General features: G+C 43.7%; 1 protein-coding gene across 1 annotated transcript; it reads right to left on the reverse strand.

The window, feature by feature from the left end:
- Nucleotides 1–6482: 6482 nt before the first annotated feature.
- LOC141788617 (calcium/calmodulin-dependent protein kinase type IV) lies at nucleotides 6483–20546 on the reverse strand. Its single transcript, XM_074667531.1, has 11 exons — nucleotides 19754–20546; nucleotides 17598–17676; nucleotides 16609–16671; nucleotides 16328–16410; nucleotides 14132–14204; nucleotides 12727–12817; nucleotides 11529–11603; nucleotides 9884–9959; nucleotides 9437–9563; nucleotides 9200–9352; nucleotides 6483–8540 (listed from the first exon to the last, which is right to left on the reverse strand). Exons 1-11 carry the CDS (start codon nucleotides 19858–19860, stop codon nucleotides 8028–8030), a joined length of 1440 nt encoding a protein of 479 aa, XP_074523632.1. The 5' UTR covers nucleotides 19861–20546; the 3' UTR covers nucleotides 6483–8027.
- Between the last annotated feature and the right edge of the window lie 363 nt (nucleotides 20547–20909).

A 20909-nucleotide genomic window follows, 5' to 3' on the forward strand; every position in this document is an offset into this window, starting at 1 on the left:
TAAGAGACAAAAAGCTAATCAACAGAAAGCTAACAGACTGAGAGCTAACAGCCAAAAAGCTTACAGACAGGAAGCTAACAAAAAAGGAGCTAAAAGGCAGAAAGCTAACTGAAGGCTAACAAACAGAGATCTTACCATAGAAAGCTTACAGAGAGCTATCATAAGGCTAAGAGAAAAAGCTAATGAACAGAAGGCTAATAGACAGACAGTTCATAGAAGGCTAACAAACACAAAGCTAATCAACAGAAAGCTAGCAGAAAACCAACAGACAGAAAAGCTTACAGGCTGAAAGCTCATCAACAGAAAGCTAACAGACAGATAGCTAACAGACAGGAAGCTTACAGAGAGCTAGCAAAACGCTAAGAGACAAAAAGCTAATCAACCGAAAGCTAATAGACAGAAAGTTCATAGAAGGCTAACAAACACAAAGCTAATAGACAGAGAGCTAACAGACAGCTTACAGACAGGAAGCTTACAGACAGAAAGCTAATCAACAGAAAGCTAACAGACAGAGAGCTAATGACAGCTAACAGACAGCTTACAAAAAAGAAGCTAACAGTAAACCAAAGGACAGAAAGCTAACAGACAGCTTACAGACAGGAAGCTAACAGAAAACCAAAGGACAGAAAGCTAACAGAGCGCTACAGACAGGAAGTTAACGGAGAAAAGAAAGTCAGACAGTCGTATCATGTTTATCTTCAGAGTCACGTGATTCAGCACCTGTGTCGGAAACATTTGGAAATTATTTTGGGATCAAACTGAAATAAATTTCCTTTGTTTAGGTCGACTTTGTACGTGATCAGGGCCGCGGGAACTAGGGGTGCGAGGGTGCTGCAGCACCCCCTAGTGAAATAAAGCCCAAACTCCTGTTATTTAGAATTACGTTGCTTAAAAAACAATATTTTAATAAACTAATTCATGTATTTTTCACTGATAAATTTATTTGTAAAATGAAAAACAATGAAAAACAATTAGCATCTCCATGCTCCTGTGTTTCCTGTGTTTCCTGTGTGCAGAGCTGAGTGTGTTTGCTCAGTGTTTGTGTGATATCTGACGGTTTGAGCACCAACAGTCCAACCAACGGCACAACAAGCAAAGTTTCCTGTTTTTCTGTCCCTCACCAACCGTCTGCACCAACCGTCTGCACCAACCGTCTGCACCAACCGTCTGCACCAACCGTTGGTGTGATCCTGGAGCAGTTTGTCTCCTCCAGAGACTGGGGCTGTTCTGCTCCATCAGTTTTTATGTTTGTGTTTCCCAGAAAGACCAAGACCTGCAGGAGCAGAAGCACACCAAGACCAAGACCTGCAGGATCCTCTGTGCCTGCATGGACCCCTCAGCCTGAGGTAAGAGCGTTTTGAGCCGCGCAGCGAGGTCTTTATTCAGGAAGAAACAAACCAGAGGAGGACTTCAGGTCTGATACAAACTGTGACTGATGAGTTTTGTCTGTGAAACCATCACCTGGTCTCTCATCAGAGTCTGGTTTTACAGTTTGTACTTTGTCAATAATCATCTTTAGGAGCGTGTAGAGGACGTGTATACCTGAATGTCTGACAGATAACAGGTGAGGATCAGAATCAGGTGTTGATGTTTCACTGAGGTTCTCAGACTCACCTGATGTAACGCCACATGCGTTTGCCTCTATGATTGAAGAACTTTGAGTTAAAACCATTTTCATTTAAAGACTTTTTTATGAATATGCTTCATTAATTTACAGAAAATCTCCTCCTCAGGTGCTCAGTGATCTCAGGGGATCTCAGGTGATCTCAGGTGAGTCCACCTGTCGGCTGGACTCCTCTGCCAAACTCTGAGATGAAAACTCTGCTGACCCTCCTTTTCCTCCTGAGGTCAGTCTTCACCCATCATAGATCATTTATGTAACTCTAACCTGATTATTATATCATAATTATTCAATAATTACATGTGTTTTTAGTGTTTTATTGTTTTTTCATTGTCATATCATTATGACCCAATTATTTTATGACTAAGGTGTAATTACAATTTCATAAATATACCACTATATTATTATTATTTATTATAATACCATTATAGCATTGGGGTTATACCATTCTTATAACATAATATAATATTATACTGTTATTTAAATTTTATTATATCATTATAGTATAGTCATTTTATCATTTTTATATTGTATTATTCCATAATTATATAATTTTAGCATATCATATAAATTATTAAACTGTAATATTATCATTTATATATCATTATCATATATTAAGGTATTATTATGAAATTATTATAACATTATTTTGTCTTTGTTATGTCACTGTTATATCATTAATGTATTATAAATCTGCTATTATTATTATTTATACTTTATTTAACCATGATTAAAATCATTACTATATCATGACAAAACAATATAATGCCATCATTTCATTCACATATTTATTTCATGGTATTATTATTTGTTATTGCATCCCATTTTAACGTCATTAATATACTATTATTATATTGTATTATATTATATTATATTATATTATTTTTTTTCATATTTTTTATTTTTATTTTATTATTATACTTAAATCATTATTACCATTTTTATAACATTATCATTTTTTTAAAGTTTTATTAATGTTTAAGGTTTTAATTAGGGCTGGGCAATGATTAAAACTTTTAATTGTAATTAATCGCATGATTTCCCTGATTAATCATATTTAATCGCATTGTGAAAGTGCCATAACATCTGTCATGCAAACACTAAATCAGTACTTGTTATACAGTAATAGTTAAATCACATATTTAGTGCAAATCAAATTTACAAAATGTAAATACAAAATTAAAGCTTATTTCCACTGTCAGGGCATGAAAGTGATACTCTGGGATGGAACAAGTTGGGTCCTATCACAAGGTTTAGGGCAGAAATTACCCCTACAGCAGTGTTTTTGTGCAGCAGAAGCCCAGAGCGCTCACACCAAACACCCCCTCCCTGCTCCTCTGCTGGTTTCCTCTGCACTCAGACGGGGACATATTTTACTTGACCAAAAACACAAATAAACAGACTCCCATGGAAAAAATCTGATATGGGTCTGCATTCACGCCTTATTCAGAGAATTTTCAGCGCGTTACTTTCACACAAAAACACCGCTAAATAAGGCTCTAGTTCTCATCGTGTCTCTTCGTCCTGGCAGACTACCTGCATTTGTTTATATCTGGCACGCTGCACGCGGACTGATACACTAAGCGGCGAGCGCCTTTAAGTTCCGTGGCGTTGCCCCTCTTCTCCATGCTTGTTTTGGTTACTCATCGTGTTTTTCCGCCAATTTCACTTCCGGTTCCACCGCAGTCAGCAACAGACATTTACAAAACAAAAGCATGTGAGCAACATGCACTAATGTGCAATAAAATATTCAACAGCGTTAATAGATTGACGGGCTAACGCGAAAATAATGCTAACTAAATAACTCGCCCAGTACTAGTTTTAGTTGAGGTTTTATGTTATTTTTAAAGTCTTCAACAGACGTGTGTGTGTGTGTGTGTGTGTGTGTGTGTGTGTGTGTGTGTGTGTGTGTGTGTGTGTGTGTGTGTGTGTGTTCCTGTTGTAGATGTTGGGGTGTTAAATCTCTGCCCAGACGGCAGCCCGTCTCCTTCCTGATGGTCTTCAGTCCAGGGACTCAGCTGCTGGTGGATGAAGGTGATGAAGATGCTGAGTATGATGAAGAGGATCTTCTTCCTCTGAGCTGCCTGACAGCAGGTAAGTCTTAAGTTCCTGTCTCAGTCTGTAGTTCCTGTCTTGAGTCTGTAGTTCCTGTCTTGAGTCTGTAGTTCCTGTCTTGAGTCTGTAGTTCCTGTCTCAGTCTGTAGTTCCTGTCTTTGTCTGAACGTGCAGCCTCACAGTCCCGTCTGTGTTTCTGGTTTCTCAGCTCCTCCTCCGTCTGTTCGCATCCTCTCCTCCATGCCGCTGGCTCAGGATCCAGGATCTCCTCGCCTGCTGGTCTGCATCCTTAACGGGTTACGCTCCCGTCAGCAGGGCGTCCTGTGGTGGGTTGATGGCTCGGTAGTGACATCACCAAACGCACAGGTATCCTGGCTGATGTCAGAGGAGGGCGGAGTCTACAGTGCCACCTCAGTGTGGGAGGTGTCAGCGGCAGAGTGGAGGCCCGGATCCGCGTACTGGTGCGGGACGATCCAGGAGGGACGGGTTTTCAAACAGAGGCTCTGCTCAGAGGGCTGATGGAGACTCTGTGGACGAGTGGTTTGTGGACAGACACATGAAACTCATCGACTCACTTTTTCCTTAATGAGTCTGAAACTCGTTAAACATTAAAACCTCCAGGTCACAGAACACACCCTGACTCCACCCTGACTTTTACAGGTGGTAGTTTGTATTTCTATGATGTCATCCAGGTGATTAAACTGGCTGTGAGACAGGAACAGGAGAGAGATAGAGCACGAGCTAAAGGCTAAAAGGCTGCAGTTCCTGGAGTGTCCACTAGAGGCTGTGTGCAGAAACAGCAGGAAACCACATACACACCCATTCAGACAGAAACATGTTTACGGACCAGTCACCTTCAACACTTTTCATAATATTTACACTAACTGAACAATTTCTGCTCAAAGTCAAAGAATCAGACGCCACAGCGCTCATGGACGGTCAATAAAAGTCAGATTTATTAAAGTTACTCTCTTTGAATCATTCTTAGTGGTTATATTATTCATAAATTTGACGTCTGGTTAATAAATTAAAGAAACAGAATAATCTCCAACATGTCATTAAAGCAGTCCGTGTGACTCGTTAATTATAAAGCTTTAACAGATGTACAGCGTTCGTTATCTTTAGGTGATTTCATCAGCTGAGCTCGTCACAAAGAAGAAGAAGAAGAATCTGCAAGTGATGCTGTGTTTACTATCTCTGACTGTACATCTGAAGAGGGTCAGACTGAACCCAGACCAGGATCCGGACTCTTTAATCTGATATGAGGTCAACAGAAAGTAAATAATACATGCAGAGATACACCTGTGACAGCGCCCCCTGTCACTTTAAACGCCGTCCTCCAAAATATAAAAGGTACAAGTTCACTCAGCAAACACAAAACAAACACCATTTACGGTTTAGCCCCGCCCACCTCACACTACCCCAACGCTAACCCCGACGCCCCCCTCTGGTCCGGATAAATAGAAGCAAAATATTCATGTGTTCATAGAAGAGTATAGATGTAAATCAAATATACAGAGTTCATGCTTTTACCAGGACAAAGAGTCATCCAGTGTTTGATTTGGCAAGAGGTGGAAACACCTGTGCACAGGTAAAGGTGCTGCGCCCAGGAGTAGATCTCAGATCAGGGGAACAGAGGACCAGTCTGTTGTAGAAGATTAGTCAAAGAGGAACCAAACTCAGCTCCAGAAATCTGAGATTAAGGGGACAAATCTGTCCTTCATCGCAGATTTCCTTGATCTCAGGAGTTAAATACTTTACAGAAATCTGAATTCAAAGATCAAAGGTGAAATCTAAAGATTAAAGGTGGAATTCAATGATCAGAGGCTGAGTTTAAAGATCAAAGGAGGAATTCAGAGATCAAAGGTAGAATTCAAAGATCAAAGGTAGATTTCAAAGATCAAAGGTAGATTTCAAAGATCAAAAGTGGAATTTAAAGGTCAAAGGTGGAATTTAAAGATCAAAGGTGGAATTTAAAGATCAAAGCTGAAATTTAAAGATCAAGGAGAATTCAATGATCAGAGGCTGAGTTTAAAGATCAAAAGTGGAATACAAAGATCAAAGGTAGAATTCAAAGATCAAAAGCAGATTTCAAAGATCAAAGGAAGAATTCAAAGATCAAAAGTGGAATTTAAAGATCAAAGGTGGAATTTAAAGATCAAAGGTGGAATTCAAAGTCCTAAAGCAGAATTTAAAGATCAAAGGTAGAATTCAAAGATCAAAGGTGGAATTTAAAGATCAAAGGTGGAATTCAAAGATCAAAAGTGGAATTTAAAGATCAAAGGTAGAATTCAAAGATCAAAGGTGGAATTTAAAGATCAAAGGTGAAATTCAAAGATCAAAGGTGGAATTTAAAGATCAAAGGTGGAATTCATAGATCAAAGGTAGGATTCAAAGATCAAAGGTGGAATTTAAAGATCAAAGGTGGAATTCAAAGATCAAAAGTGGAATTTAAAGATCAAAGAGTGTTCACCGATCATTAGTGGAATTCAAAGATTTAAGGTAGAATTTAAAGATCACAGACAGAATTAGGTCCTTTGATCTCAGAACACCGACATCCCATTGGTGGATACTCTTCCCTGAAACTGCCCATATTACACAGTTTCTGTATTTTTATGTAGAGTTTGGTTCCTCTTCAGGGTCAGGATATTTTTGTACGGTGGCTGAGACAGACCAAAAACAACAGCAGAGGTTGATCCATTGTGCTTCTCAACCTGCAGTCCTGTTTGGCCCCTCCCAGCCACCGTAGGATCACACTTTTTTAATAACTTCATATCTATCTTCCAGAGACGTCTGCCTGTTGGTGGAGTTGGAAGCCCCTGTACAGAGAGAGGTAGAGCGTGTGGTTTCAGATCAGATCAAAGATTCTGTTTAAAGTCCAATCTGAGGTTTTTTGGGGGGTCTGAACACCGGGCGTGTCTCTGGTGGAGTAAAGATGTGAATAAAGTGTCTCAAACCAAACTATGTACAGTGCAAACAGGAGATCATCATCATCATCATCATCATCACTGCTGATAGAGTGTAAACAACACAACGTTTACTAGAAGCTCACAAACACGACACGTCACTGAGCTGAACACGAGCACAGGTCTACTCAAAGAGCTGCTTCAGGGAGTCAGTCCACAGAAAAGAGTAGAAAGGATAAAAAACCCAAAGCACACGGTCTCTGTTAGTCCAAACGTCCCCGTCCTCCTCTGAGGTCACCACGCCAACCAGCGCCTGAAGACATGAACACATGCGCTGAAAGAAAAGGGATGCAGAAGAAGAGGAAGAAGAGTCGGAGCGGGACGGAGCCGCTCCTCTTCGTCATCGTCCGTCGCCTCAGAGTGTCCATGCAGACATGCGCCATGTTTGAGGAAGTTTAATAAAATACAATCAATCAGCTCCGCCCACAGCGTCCCAGCTGAAGCTCACCGAGGAAGAACTGCAGAGAGGGATCACATCATGATCTGTACAGGTCTCAGAGAGCCGCTGGCACCCGTCTGAGAAACAGGTTCAGTCTGAACGGACACGTGGAGCGAGAGCAGCTGTAAACTTTTCCACAAACTCAGGAAACTTTTTCTGAGAAGAGACGTGAAAGTAAGAAACTGAACTAAGCTTCAGATCGGGTCATAAAACCAGGACTAACCTCCAAAAATCAAGACTTATGTGACGTAAACATGCTTACAGTCTGATCTGTCTGGGTTCAAATGATCATAATTAACCTTAAAGGAGGCGTTAACGTGTCACGCTGTGATTCACACGCGTTTCACTAACTAAATAATCAAACGTCATCTCTATTCGGACCAGAGTTACTCATTTGTTAACTGGTTTTGATCTTTTTATTCATGTATGTCTTTTGTTATGTTGAATCTGTAGCGCAGCCTCCCGCCACTGGGGGGGGCTGTAGCAGTGGATTAACAAGCTGCTCTCTTCATTCATATGTAAACTAGTGCACGTTTTGATGTTAAAGAAAATCTAAATCTGACTTCCTGTCAGTGTTGGCTCCTTTAAAAAAAACTTTTGGTTGTTTTGTTACCATAGCAACAAGAACAGGAAGTACTTGTAGCTTCAGGTTTAGGGCAACATGCAGTAATTTTTACATCCTGAACCATCCCCAGACTTCAGATTGAAACCAGAAGTTCAACTCTCCCAGAAACCTGACATGATCTCAGTTAGCATTTAGCTATTAGCATGTTAGCATGTTGCCGTGCCAGCATGAACAGAGTAGGAAGTGGCTGTAGAGATTCACGTCAGCTCAGGATGTGATGAGTTCTGGTTGGTGGTTTTTGGTCCCGTTAGTGATGGGGGCGGGGTTAAGGAGCCAATGGAGGATGGGGGGGGTCTGTGTGCAGATCTGTTTGTCAGCTGATCACTGGCAGTGGGTGGTCTTACTGGGTGGACCCACCCCTGGGGTGAAGCCATTAAGGAGGCTGTTTGGACTTGGAGGCGTGGCCAGTGTGGGCGTGGCTTCCACTCTGGAAGTGGGCTCGACCACAGAGCAGCTCTTCTGGGGCAGTCGGGGCTGGACCGGGATGGTTTTGGGGATGACAGATGCCTGTCGAAGCCCATCAGCTCTCAGAGGTGGTCTGATGGGGGCGGGGCCTGTGGGCACGACGTCAGAGGTGGGTGGTTTTGGGCTGCGAGGAGGGGACGGGCTCTGGGCGTTGGTGTCAGCTGACTTTGACCCTCCTTCCTGGAGCGTTTGCTCATCCAGTGGAGGGGACTCTTTGTCTGAAGGGGCGGGGCTTGATGACTCGGGAGGCGGATCCTGCTGCATGCTGCTCTGCCTGGAAGTCCCCGAGCCTGGCATCTCACAGCTGTCTGTGCGACGCCGCGAGCCTTCGTGCATCCGACTGGTGGCCACGACAGCCTTCATGGCAGCCTGTGGATACAGTAAACACTAGCTTACACACACTTTACACACACCTCAAACACACCTCACACACACCTTTTGGAAGTAAGAAGGTCATATTTATACATTTGCATAGAATAAACTTTAAAAAGGTAAAAAAATGTAAATAGTGATTATAATGAAGCAGTCAGAGCTGGTTAAAAAGCTAAGGGTCTGTAGTTTGATTTAAAAACACTCAGGGAGATCAGAGAGTTCCGGAATGTAGTGACATCACAAAGACAGAAAGTTCTCTGTGCTTGATGATGAACATTCTAGAACCTCACTGATGGAGCTGCAGCAGAAAGGCCGTGTAGAGCAGAGACTGGAGGAGGAGAGAAGACTTTAACCAAATGCTAGACTAAAACCTGGACAGGTCCCCAGATTACCAACCCGTACTGTCCCACTTTTTGGGACCTTTCTGTTGGGGATCTATTAGCGGGGTACCCTGTGTAGACCTGCTGTCCCATCAAGCTTTTACATAGCTGATGTGGCTATTAGCATCCAGCTTACATGCCCCCTACTGAGAAAGATGTCGGCTGTGGAAACACAAACAGGATCAGGCTTTACTGATCCAACCCGTGCCAACCTGGGCTGATCCAAACCGGACCACCTGGTGGGAAAAGATCTCTAAACTAACGCTGCGTCTTCACCTTGAGTTTGCGTCGAGCGTTGAACTCCTGCAGCTTCCTCTGGGTGGTGTCCATGTGAGAGAAGCGAGCGGCCTTGCCCAGGACCCAGGGGTGCTGCAGAGCCTCCCTCACGCTGAGGCGCTTGTGAGGGTCGAGGACGATCAGCTTACTGACCTGCAGGGAGACAGACGGGTCCAGGATCAGGATCAGAACACATCAGGACTGACTGACAACAAGAGGAGGAGCAGAGGGACTCACCAGGTCCTTGGCGTTGAGGGAGACCTCGTCCCACCACGGAGACACGAACTCATAATCGCAGTTGAGGATGCGGCTGTACATGTACTGATCCCCCCTGGGGTCGAAGAAGGGCTCAAAACCACACAGCCTGGACCCCCCAGAGGAAAGACCAGCAGAGGTATATGAGACCACAAACAGAGGTTCATGGTCACAGTCAGACATTTAGAGACGCCGTCAGCACGACTGACACATACAGATAAACAGGAAGCACAGGTTCACATGATGTCATCACTCAAAACGCCTGGTCGGAGACGGACGGTGAAAAAACGCGAAGCAAAGAAATCTGACTGACAGGAGTGAGTCACTGAGAGTGTGTGTGTGTGTGTGTGTGTGTGTGTGTGTGTGTGTGTGTGTGTGTGTGTGTGTGTGTGTGTGTGTAGACTGGTAGGCAGGTGCTAATGGACTCACAGGATGTAGAGGATGACGCCCACCGACCACATGTCCACCTCGGGGCCGTAGGCGTTCCCCCTCAGGATCTCAGGAGCTGCAGGAAGAGGAGCAGGTTAGCGTGTTAGCATGTTAGCCTCCAGATGGCCGACAGAAGCTCTGACTGAGAGCGCTGCAAAATCCCACAGAGCAGCAGCTGCTGTGAACGCATCGCTGCCCACTACCAGATCCCAGGGCAGCACAGGTCAGTGAACGCATCATCTACAGTTATACAGCTACAGCGCCACCCACTGCTCAGCTGTGTACTGCAGCTTACAGTCTACAGCTAACCTGTTTACCACCGTTGGTTTGCTTCAAAACAACAACCAACAACAAAAACTGGAACAACATCAACTAAAACAGAAACAACTGCAACAAACAAAAACAAAAACAAGAATAACAACAAAAACAACTGCAACTAAAACAAGAACAAAAAAATCAACTACGAACAACATCACAAATAAAAACAAGTGGACAACAACATCAGCAACAATAACAACAAAATCCCCCATCAACTTCACAAATATTCACAACTGTGTCATGGAACAACTCCGACTCCAACAACAACTCCATCCAAAAAATACTCCAACAACAGCTCCAAAAACAAATGCTTGACAAACAACTCCAACAAAATATTCTCTTACAACAACCCCAACAACAACAAAAACTTGAACGACTCCACAACTCCAAAAAAAATACTTGAATAACAACTCCAACAACAATTCCATCAGAAAATACACAAACAACAATTCCAACAAAAAAAATTGAACAACTCCAACAACTTCACCAGAACATACTCAAACAACTCCAACAACAAATACTCTAAACAACAACTCCAACAGAAAATACACAAACAACTACCCCAACAACAAATATTTGAATAACAACTCCAACAAAAAAAACTTGAACAACTCCAACAACAAATACTTGAATAACAATTCCATCAGAAAACACTCAAACAATTCCAACAAAAAAACTGAACAACTCCAACAACTTTTCCAGAAAATAATCAAACAACTCCAACAACAAATACTCTAAACAACAACTCCAACAGAAAATATACAAACTACCCCAACAACAAATATTAAAAAACAACTCCAACAACAGATACTTGAATACCAACTTCAACAACAAATACTTGGAAAACAACTCCAACAACAAATACTTGAATAACAACTTCAACAACTCAAAAAAATCTTGAACAACTCCAACAAAAAAACTTGAACAACTTCAACCAAAAACGCTTAAACAACTCTACAACATCAGCTGTACTCATTCAATCTTTGTTGTATGACCTTTGTCTTTTCCTTCTGCCACCTGCTGGTCTGGAGGTGGACTGCGTTCTGAAATCTTTTCAGGCCTTCAGGCCTCAGTGGAAACACAGGAACCATTTTTTCCATTTCCCTTCAGGGATGAATAAAGTTTATTTTATCTTTATCTTTATTTAGTTCCTTGAGAAAAAGTTCCTGGTGCTTATGATCAGAGAGCACGTCATACAGGATCTCCCTCCACTCTGTCTGCTGCTGTCGCTCCTCTTTACTCCTGCTTACACCTCCCTCAGTGCTCCCACGCCCCCTGTGGAGCTGCTGGTGACACTACAGCAGTTTAACAGAGCTGACGGACTCACCGCAGTACCCCGGCGTGCCGCAGACCGTCTTCATGGTCACCTGGTCATCGATGATCTTGGAGAGTCCAAAGTCAGCTAAACCAGAGGGGACAAGTTAGCATGTTGTGTTTTCTCTGGAACGTGTGCTCTCTGCAGTGTGTGTGTTTCCTGGAGTGTGTGTGTTTCCTGGAGTGTGTGTGTTTTCTGGAGTGTGTGTGGTTTCTGGAGTGTGTGTGCAGTTTAAAGCGTCTATTTACAGTCAGTGGGGGGGTGTAACAGTGGAGGTGGAGAAGAACGGGTCTCTGAACCAAAGGAGGGCGTTGGCGGTGAGGAGGCTGAAAGAGAGCTTCCTCCATCTGTGACTGTGAGCCGGAGGCCCAGCGGCCATCTGGAGGCCCACACACACACCCACACACACTCACACACACACACACCGGGCCGTATCATCTCAAACACTCAGCCTGACTCTGTTCCACATCCAGACTCAGCGAGAGGCTCCGACCAGGAGGAGGAGGAGGAGGAGGAGGAGGATGCTTTCAGGCCATGTTCAGAGTCTCAGTGTGACAGATTTAGACTGTTTGGACTGTTTGGACTGGAGGAGGAGCAGGTAGAGGACTGGGGACTGAGCTGGTCTCACAGGTCTTTGTTCAGTGTGAGGGGATGAAGAAATGATCCGTTCGGACTGAAACCCTGTTCTGGACCGGGCTGTAAACACGTTTGTTTCTGCTGTAAAGATCGGCTTTTTGACTGGCTGTGTTTGTGCTTTCTGCTGTTTCTGCACACAGCGCCTAGTGGACACTCAGGGAACTGCAGGGGGTAACACCTCCCTCTCTGGTGTCTGTTTCAGGCTGCAGGGAGCTGAGAGTCGGTGAGTCTGACCCTGGAGCTGACTGTTTGGTCGTGTTGTGGTGATAACTTGATGAAACTCCAGGACAGGAAGTTACCGTGGAGACTAATCCGCCTCCATGTCTGGTGTTGGAGGTCGTTAGGGGCCATGTGGAGGGCTCTGTGACTCATCAGCAGAGTGAATGTTTGGATGATGAGGGTTTCTCCTCATCCTGTGGGATCTTTGGGCTCATATGATGGCACGGCTAGCTGTTAGCATGGTTAGCATGCTCAGCCTGAGTTTGTTTGGAGTTTAATCCAACCTATCTCCTCCTCCTGATCGACCTACATGAAGAGTTTGGTATCAGTGAACACAAGGTGGCGTTGTTGTTACCTATCTTGAGCGGCGCGTCCAGTGACAGGTCGGCGTACAGCAGGTTCTCCGGTTTCAGGTCACGGTGCACGACGCCGTTCTCATGAAGGTACTGAAACACAAAAACACAAGCAGTGTGAGGCCCCCTCAGCGCCCTCTACAGACAGCAGAGTTTATTACAGCGACATACTGAGTGTATCTGAGTCTGCAGGTGGAGGGGACAGGAGGGCCACACTGACAGATGGACTCTTCCTCCAGCTCCCAGCATGCCCTGCTGCTCTCTGAACAATCACTTCCTGCTCTCGTAGAAAGATACCATGTGTCTAAAGCACCAGACTGAGCATGTGCAGATTCTCAAACCTCCACGTCTTCATCTGTGGGAGAAATCCCTGAATCTGTCTGTGAACCAATCAAAACACTCGGTTCGTCACTTCCCACCCCGAAACAACGAACACACGGCGTTTCTGCTCTCAGTCTCACCCACACCTGACAGGCCCACCTCACTCCTGACCCTCGTACCTGTTCATGCCCCTCCTTCCTCAGAGACACGTTAACACCTCAGCCTGTTTTTGTCCTCCTGTTAGTTCATGTGTTCACCTCTGTGTGCCTTTGCACGGGGCCGTGACCCACAGGTTGAGAAACATGTCAGAAAACAAAGATGTGGATGTGTTCAGGGACCGCAGGATGTTTCCGCGCTGAAGATTAACACGGAACACACACATCGAAAACAGCAAATACAACTGAACTGTTTCCTAAAACACACACATATACACACTCTAATACACATGGGCGTATGTTTCTCGGCATGCTGGATGTAGGTCAGCTGTTGACTGTGTGTACTTGTGTGTGTGTGTTTGTGTGTGTGTGTGTGTGTGTGTGAGTATTAATCCTCTGGTTTTAATCCGTGCAGCAGCAGGATGGAAGCTTCTGTTGCATAAGACGCCTGCAGCTGCTACATGTTGCCGTCATGTGCAGCAGAAACACCTGAAACCAGCAACAGCAGCAACTGCAACCAGCAACAGCAACTAGTGGCAACATCTGCAACAAGCCGCCGTAAGTTAAAGTCCCATCTGAGACCAACAACGAGGTCTGCAACAAACCCACACGTCCACAGAGCTGAATGATGCTGATATGTTCTGTAAGCTCCGCCTCTTTTCTCTGAATTCTGCCTTTGATCCTGAGGTCAAAGGTCAGCGGAACTCTGAGTTTAAGGGCAGAGTTCCGCTGACCTTTGACCTCAGAATTCCGGCGGGAAAAGTCAAATGCTTAAAAAAATGGAATCTTTAAGATGAATGTAACTTTCTCGTTTATCCCCTGATAACTGATTCAAAGTAAACTTTATTTAAAATGAACTCTGTGACATAAATCAGCCTGATCTGGACCAGCTCTACGACAGAAACATGTTTGACGCTGAAGACTGCCTTACCGCCACGGCCTCCAGGATCTGCTTGATGACGTGAGCGGCGTCTCTCTCGCTGTAGTAACCACGCTCCACGATCCTGGACACAAACGTAAGTCAGTCAGGAGCAGATCAGAGAATGGACTTTAGATATTTCTACTTTTATTCATTTCTTACAGCCTCAAAGAAGAGAAAATTAATCAACAAGGAGGTTTGGATTTCAGTTACTTTACCTCCAGCTGCTACTTCCTGTTTGTCAGTGAAAGTTGTTTTCATAAACATGTGGTACTGGAATCTAGATTTAGCAATATGAGAGTCATTTGAAGCTAATGTGCTAAAAGCTGCAGTTCCTAAAGTGTCCACTAGAGGCTGTTTGAAGAAACAGCAGACAGCATTCATAAGCCGATCTTTACAGCAGCAGGGTTCCTGCGGATCCTTGAAAAGTCTTAAAAGGCATTGAATTCATAATTCTAAAAATAAGGCCTTAATTGGCATTAAAATGTCTTAATCCAATTTTCAAAAGTCTTAAAAATTTAACCACATTAATAAGATTTATGTTAGATTGAACTAAAAAATTTTTTAGCAAAATGTATACATTTTTCAAAAAGAATTCACTGATTTATCGTCATGCCAACATCATGCAATCACAAAAGCAGAACTAACAAATCAGTGATGTGGCTGCACCAGGATCTTTCAGAGCAGACACATGTCTTGGTTTTAACTACAGTGCCTGGAGAGGGAAAAAAAAAGTGAAAAAATGGCAAAAAAATAAAAATAAAAATCCAAAAGTGGCTTAGGAAAATTGGTTATGGCAGCAAACTTAGAAATTAAATTTGAAATTAAATGTCAGAAAACACGTAAAAATTCAATTTTTTTTTTACAGTGGTCAAAAAAAAAATAATGGGGGCAAAATAGGAATAAAAGTATCAAAAGGGGTTTCAAAAGATAAAAATGGTCCAAAAGTGGGACAAAGTGTATGAATGAAGGTCAAAAAGGGATGAAATTGTAAAAACTGGGCAAAAATGGTATGAAAGTGCAAAAAAAAAGGGGGAAAAATCTGCAAAAAAATCCATAAGTAGCTTAGGAAAATAGTTTTTGGCAGCAAAATTGGGAATTAAATTTGATATTAAATTTTAAAAAACATGTAAAAATTCCAAAAATGTTTCTGACAGTGGCCAAAAAAAAACAATGGAGGCAAAATAGGAATAAAGGTATAAAAATGGGCTTAAAAAGATAAAAATGGTCCAAAAGTGGGACAAAGTGTATGAATGAAGGTCAAAAAAGGGATAAAAATTGCAAAAACTGGGCAAAAATGGTATGAAATTGCAAAAAAAAAAAAAAAGGGAAAAATTTGCAAAAAAATCCAAAAGTAGCTTAGGAAAATAGTTTTTGGCAGCAAAATTGGGAATTAAATTTGATATTAAATTTTAAAAAACATGTAAAAATTACAAAAATGTTTCTGACAGTGGCCAAAAAATGATGAATGGGAGCAAAATAGACATAAAGCAGTAAAAATGGGGTTAAAAAGAAGACAAAAAGTGATGTTTTATTTAAAATAAACATTGGGTTAAAATGGCCTCTCACCCAGGTAAATCATGTGGTGTTTTTATTTTGTTTTTTTGTTTGTTTCAATTGTGGTTCGTTGTCGACTTGGTCTTAAATTTGATTTCAAACGGCCTCAAAAAAGTCTTAAATAGTCTTAAATTTTACTTGGCTTGAGCTGTAGGAACGCTGAGCAGAGACGACCGTGTTCACGGCATGGTTCAAAGCCTCGGTGAAACAGTGAAAGTGTCAGCTGTCAGAGCCTCACACCGAGAGCTAACAGATAAACCTGGACCCCTATCAGAGCCTGGAACAGTTCCTGAAGGGATCCAGATCTTCCTGCAGAGGTGTAGGGAGTCTGAGCAGCAGAAACACGACTGAAAACACTCCATGGAGGCTCACTCTGCACGTACTGCTGCAGTTTTATTTATTGATCTGTTTATTCTTTAATATTTAAACAGATCCACTTTGTGTTTGTGTTTCTCAGCAGATCTGATCCAGGCTGAGACTCAGACCAACGTCAGGACTGACTGAGACACGATGACGGGTACCGAGGGGTCTGACGCAGAGAGGAGTGACTCCGGACAGACGATGGAGAGCGTCTCTCCAAAAGGAAAGTCAGTTTTACAGCGAGTGTGTGTGTGTGACAGAGAGTGTGTGTGTGTATGTGTGTGTGTGTACCTGTCAAAGAGCTCCCCTCCTGTCACCAGCTCCAGCACCAGAGCGATGTCAGTGTCCGTCTCAAAGATCTCCTTCAGCTGGATCTGCAGAGATATTTCACATTTCACACATCTCAGTACGAGGCAGACTCCTGCAGACCCAGATCCAGATCTGAAGTCCGTCTGCAGGAGGTCTCTGCTTCTGTACACTTAGCTTTAAGCTAACACCAGTGCTAACAGAGATTCAGCAGGCAGCAGCTGAAGAGAGAGCAGCATGCTAACATCTGACCGTAACAGACTTACGATGTTGGGGTGAGACAGACGCAGCAGGACGCCGATCTCTGTGCGAACTATTTTCTTGTCGATCTGCAACAGAAGACGAAGCTTCAGTCAGAGGATCTGAGATTAAACGACTAACAAACAGAAGGTCAAAGAATCCCATCAGGATCACCTGATCAAGATCGGTACAGTCCAGAGCATGGTTAGCATAGCTTAGCACAAAGACTGGGCTTGTATTCAGTTTTAAATGTGTTTAAATATGAGCTAACTTGCTGGTGACTTGACTCAAAGAGGAACCTGCTCCGTTAACTCAGACAGCTAGCTAACGATGTAGCAAAAGGTTAGAAAAGCTTAAGCTAGCTCTAAGCTGTTAGCACTAAAATTAGCTTCTAGGTTACGTTGATTCAAAGACAAAATCAGAGTAGATGACAGTAAGAGCTGCTAGTTCCTGTTCCGAGAGTTAGCATCTGGATCCTGTTATTTTCTAATGTTAGCTTACAGTTAGCTACAAAGAGATAGCCAAGTGGTCTAGTTAACCTAAGCTACATTCTTGGTTATCGTAGAGTCGGGTGATTGGAGTTTCCTCCTATGTTCACTTGCTCTTGACTTGTGTTCTTAGCTAGCTTGGTGTGAGCTAAAATAACGTGTTAGCTAGGTGTTAGCATCCTGGTCCAATTAATTCCTAAGCTAGATCCTCTTTATTAAAACATTTCCAACTGTTCCATTAACCTGGAGATAGATTTAGGTTAGCTCAGACATTAGTGGTATTAGCTGGTGTTAGCTTCTTTGTCGAGTAAACTGGAAACTAGCTAAGCGTCTGCTATGAGCTTCAGGTTAGCCACAATTTATTTTGTAAACTAGAGTTAGACTTTGAGGTCAGGTTGTCTTACAAAAATAAAAAGTTTTTAACGTAAATATTTTTGCTGGAGCTAGGCTAACAGTTTCTTCCAATTCTGAGCTAAATGTTTCCTGCGCCCATATATGGACTTCCTCCACCACAGCCGAACACTCACTGTTTTCTTCAGCACTTTGATGGCGTAGGGTTTCTGAGTCTGTTTCTCCTCACAGCGATACACGACAGATGTCGCTCCTCTGTAACAAACAAACAAACACAAACACAAACATTGTCACACCTGAGTGCAGGTAAACAAACAACAACCATCAACGAATAATCTATTTAAAGATTCGTTTTTATGATCTCTGACAGAATTTGTTGACTTGAAATTTCTCCTCCTGACGATGAAAAAAGACTGAAACAGAGGAAGGGTGTGTGTGTGTGTGTGTGTGTGTGTGTGTGTGTGTGTGTGTGTGTGTGTGTGTGTGTGTGTGTGTGTGTGTGTGTGTGTGTGTGTTTGCACGGGGGGGATCTGTTATTTGGCTGGGACAGATGGAGGAAACAGATCCATTTGAAAACCAACCACACACTCACACCCCCATCTCTCTCTCTCTCTCTCTCTCTCGCTCACACACACACACACACACACACACACACACACACACACACACACACACACACACACACACACCCACACACAGTCCTGGCTGATCTCCATGGCAACAGGGCACCTGGTTACAGAGCTTGTGGCCGCCTGCTCGCGTCTCTTAAGTTTAACACTGACATCATTTTCCCATTTCCACAATGTTGTGTGTGTGTCTGACACAACAAACAACAAACACACACACAATGTGTGTAAACAAACACTACACACTGTAAACACACTGAAACTGTCAACACACAATACACACTGTAAACATTTACACACACACACACACACACACAAACACACACACACACACACACCCTGCACACTGCAGACAAACACTGCTAACTGTAAACACACATTGCACACTGTAACATGCACTGCAGAACTGTTAACACACTGCAAACTGTAAATACACACTGCGCACCATAAACACACTGCTCACTTTAAATATACTGCAAACTGTAAACACACTGTAAACTGTAAAAACACTGCTCACTGTAAACAAACTGTCAACTGTGAACACGCGGCTCACTGGGAAAAAAACAGCAAACTGTAAAGACACTTTTCACTGAATGCATACTGCTCACTGTAAACACATTGCTCACTTTAAACACACTGCTCACTTTAAATACACACCGCTCATTGTAAACACACTGCACACTGTAAACACACTGCAAACTGTAAACACACTGCTCACCGTAAACACACTGCTCACTGTAAACACACTGTAAACTGTAAACACACTGTAAACTGTAAAAACACTTCTCTTTGTAAACACAGTGCAAACTGTAAAGACACTTTTCAGTGTATGCAGAGTGCTCACTGTAAACACACTGCTTACTGTGAATACACTGCAAACTGTGAATACACTGCAAACTGTGAATACACTGCAAACTGTGAATACACTGCAAACTGTGAATACACACTGCTCACTGTTAACTAGGGATGGGTACAGAACTCTGTCAAAAGTACCAGGTACCGTTTCATGTAAAATCAGAAAGTACCATGTTTAGGTACCTAAACACATCCTTGTGACTGTGAGGGAGTGGAAGAGTGGGCGATTTTCCATGCTGCACATGAACACAGCATTACAAGGTTATATACTGAAGAATAATTAAGTTAAATTGAAAAAAATATTTATACCTTATTATTAGACAAACTGATATCTTTCACCGCATTAACACAAAAAGTACCGAACATTGGTTCCATTGAATATTGGTACCGATTGCCAGGCACAGGGCATCGGTACCGTATCGTTTCTAGTCTAAGAGGTAACCATCCCCACTGTAAACACACTGCAAACTGTAAATACACACTTCTGTTTGTTTCCTGTTTACATTCTAACACACACACACACACACACACACACACACACACACACACACACTCTTCACACAGAACAAACACTGTTAACACATTGTACAGTGAAAACTGTGTTTATGACTCTGGGTTTTACAGACTTGGTTGGGGCCATATTGAAAAGCTGACCTAGCTTAGTTTGAGTTAGCATGTTAGCCCCCTCGCTAACAGGTTCAGGGTGCCCACCTGTCAATCAAACCAGTCACGCCCATATTTGGACAACACCTGTCAGTTTTTAATCAACTAATTATAGATAATCACATGGACCCTCCTACAGGATCTATGTGAACTCATGTGAACTCATGAACTAAGGATGAGGTCCAGACCTGCCCAGCTCGGAGCTCAGGGTGTAGAACTCCTCCACAGTCCCGTCCCGCCTCGACCCGTCCACCCAGAAGTCCACCGCCTCCGAACCGGGCCGGGACGTCGGCATGATGACAGCACAAGTAGGACCGAGTCTGAGATCACAGCAAAAACCGAGACTGGTTCAGACCGGGTCACTACTGACCCGATCAGAACCAGGAGCAGAGTAATCCAGATCAGATCTCAGATTTAAATCCAGCTCGGTAAAACCCAGATTAGAGGAGCGGAGGGGGATGATTCATGATCCTGATGGGCTTTAATCCAGACCAGGAGGAGGAGGAGGAGGAGGAGGAGGAGGAGGAGGATCCGCCTGCGTCCTCAAACTCTCGATCAGTCCGTGTGTCAGAAAGACGAAGATGTGATAAACCCGCAGACAGACTGAGTCTCTAATCCAGACTACAGCACGACCCAGGATCCAGACGCTCCAGGTCCGGAAGTGTCGCAGCTTCCATCGGGCCTTTAAACCCTCTCAGATGTCGGATCACTTCAGTCCATCACCCCCTCCCGGGTAACGGTCTTATTTCCGTGTTTTTACCGGCAGAGACGGTTCGTCTGTCTCCCGGAGCGCAGCAGCCTCTCGACGGGGAGATGCAGCCCGGAGAGCCGCAGCATCAGCACCGGAGCCCGGCTGCGTTTCCCCCGGAGCGGAGCGCGGGACCGGGCGGGCTCTGTGCGGGGAGTCTGCGCTCGGAGCTCGGAGGTTTGATTCCCGGGCAGGGCTGCTCCAGATGTCCGCTGGATCTGCAGAGAGGGATGCTGCTGTAATCTCTCAGTCCCGCCCCCTGTCACTGCACTGACCAATCACAGCCCTGCATGGGAGCAAGCCGCTCTCTGATTGGCCGAAGCACCTGCCCGTCAGCTCAGCCTCAGTCAGCAACCTAAATACAGAAATAACCTAAATACATAAATGTACATTAGCGTGACATCTGGAGGCTTTGATCCTGCGGGATTCAAACCCGCAACTCTGACACCCTGACACGTGATCTGCTCCTCAGAATCACACCTTTGAGACACGTGACCCTGTGCGTTTAAACGTCATTTCTGCCCATTCTGCATCAAAGTAATGCTTCATGACAGAGACTTCAGACAGGCTGCAGATGTTCACACACACTCAGAGAC

Source organism: Halichoeres trimaculatus, unplaced genomic scaffold, assembly GCF_033239565.1.
Source record: "Halichoeres trimaculatus isolate MK-OKI-2021-1 unplaced genomic scaffold, fHalTri1.1 fHalTri1_scaffold_4, whole genome shotgun sequence".
NCBI lineage: Eukaryota > Metazoa > Chordata > Actinopteri > Labriformes > Labridae > Halichoeres > Halichoeres trimaculatus.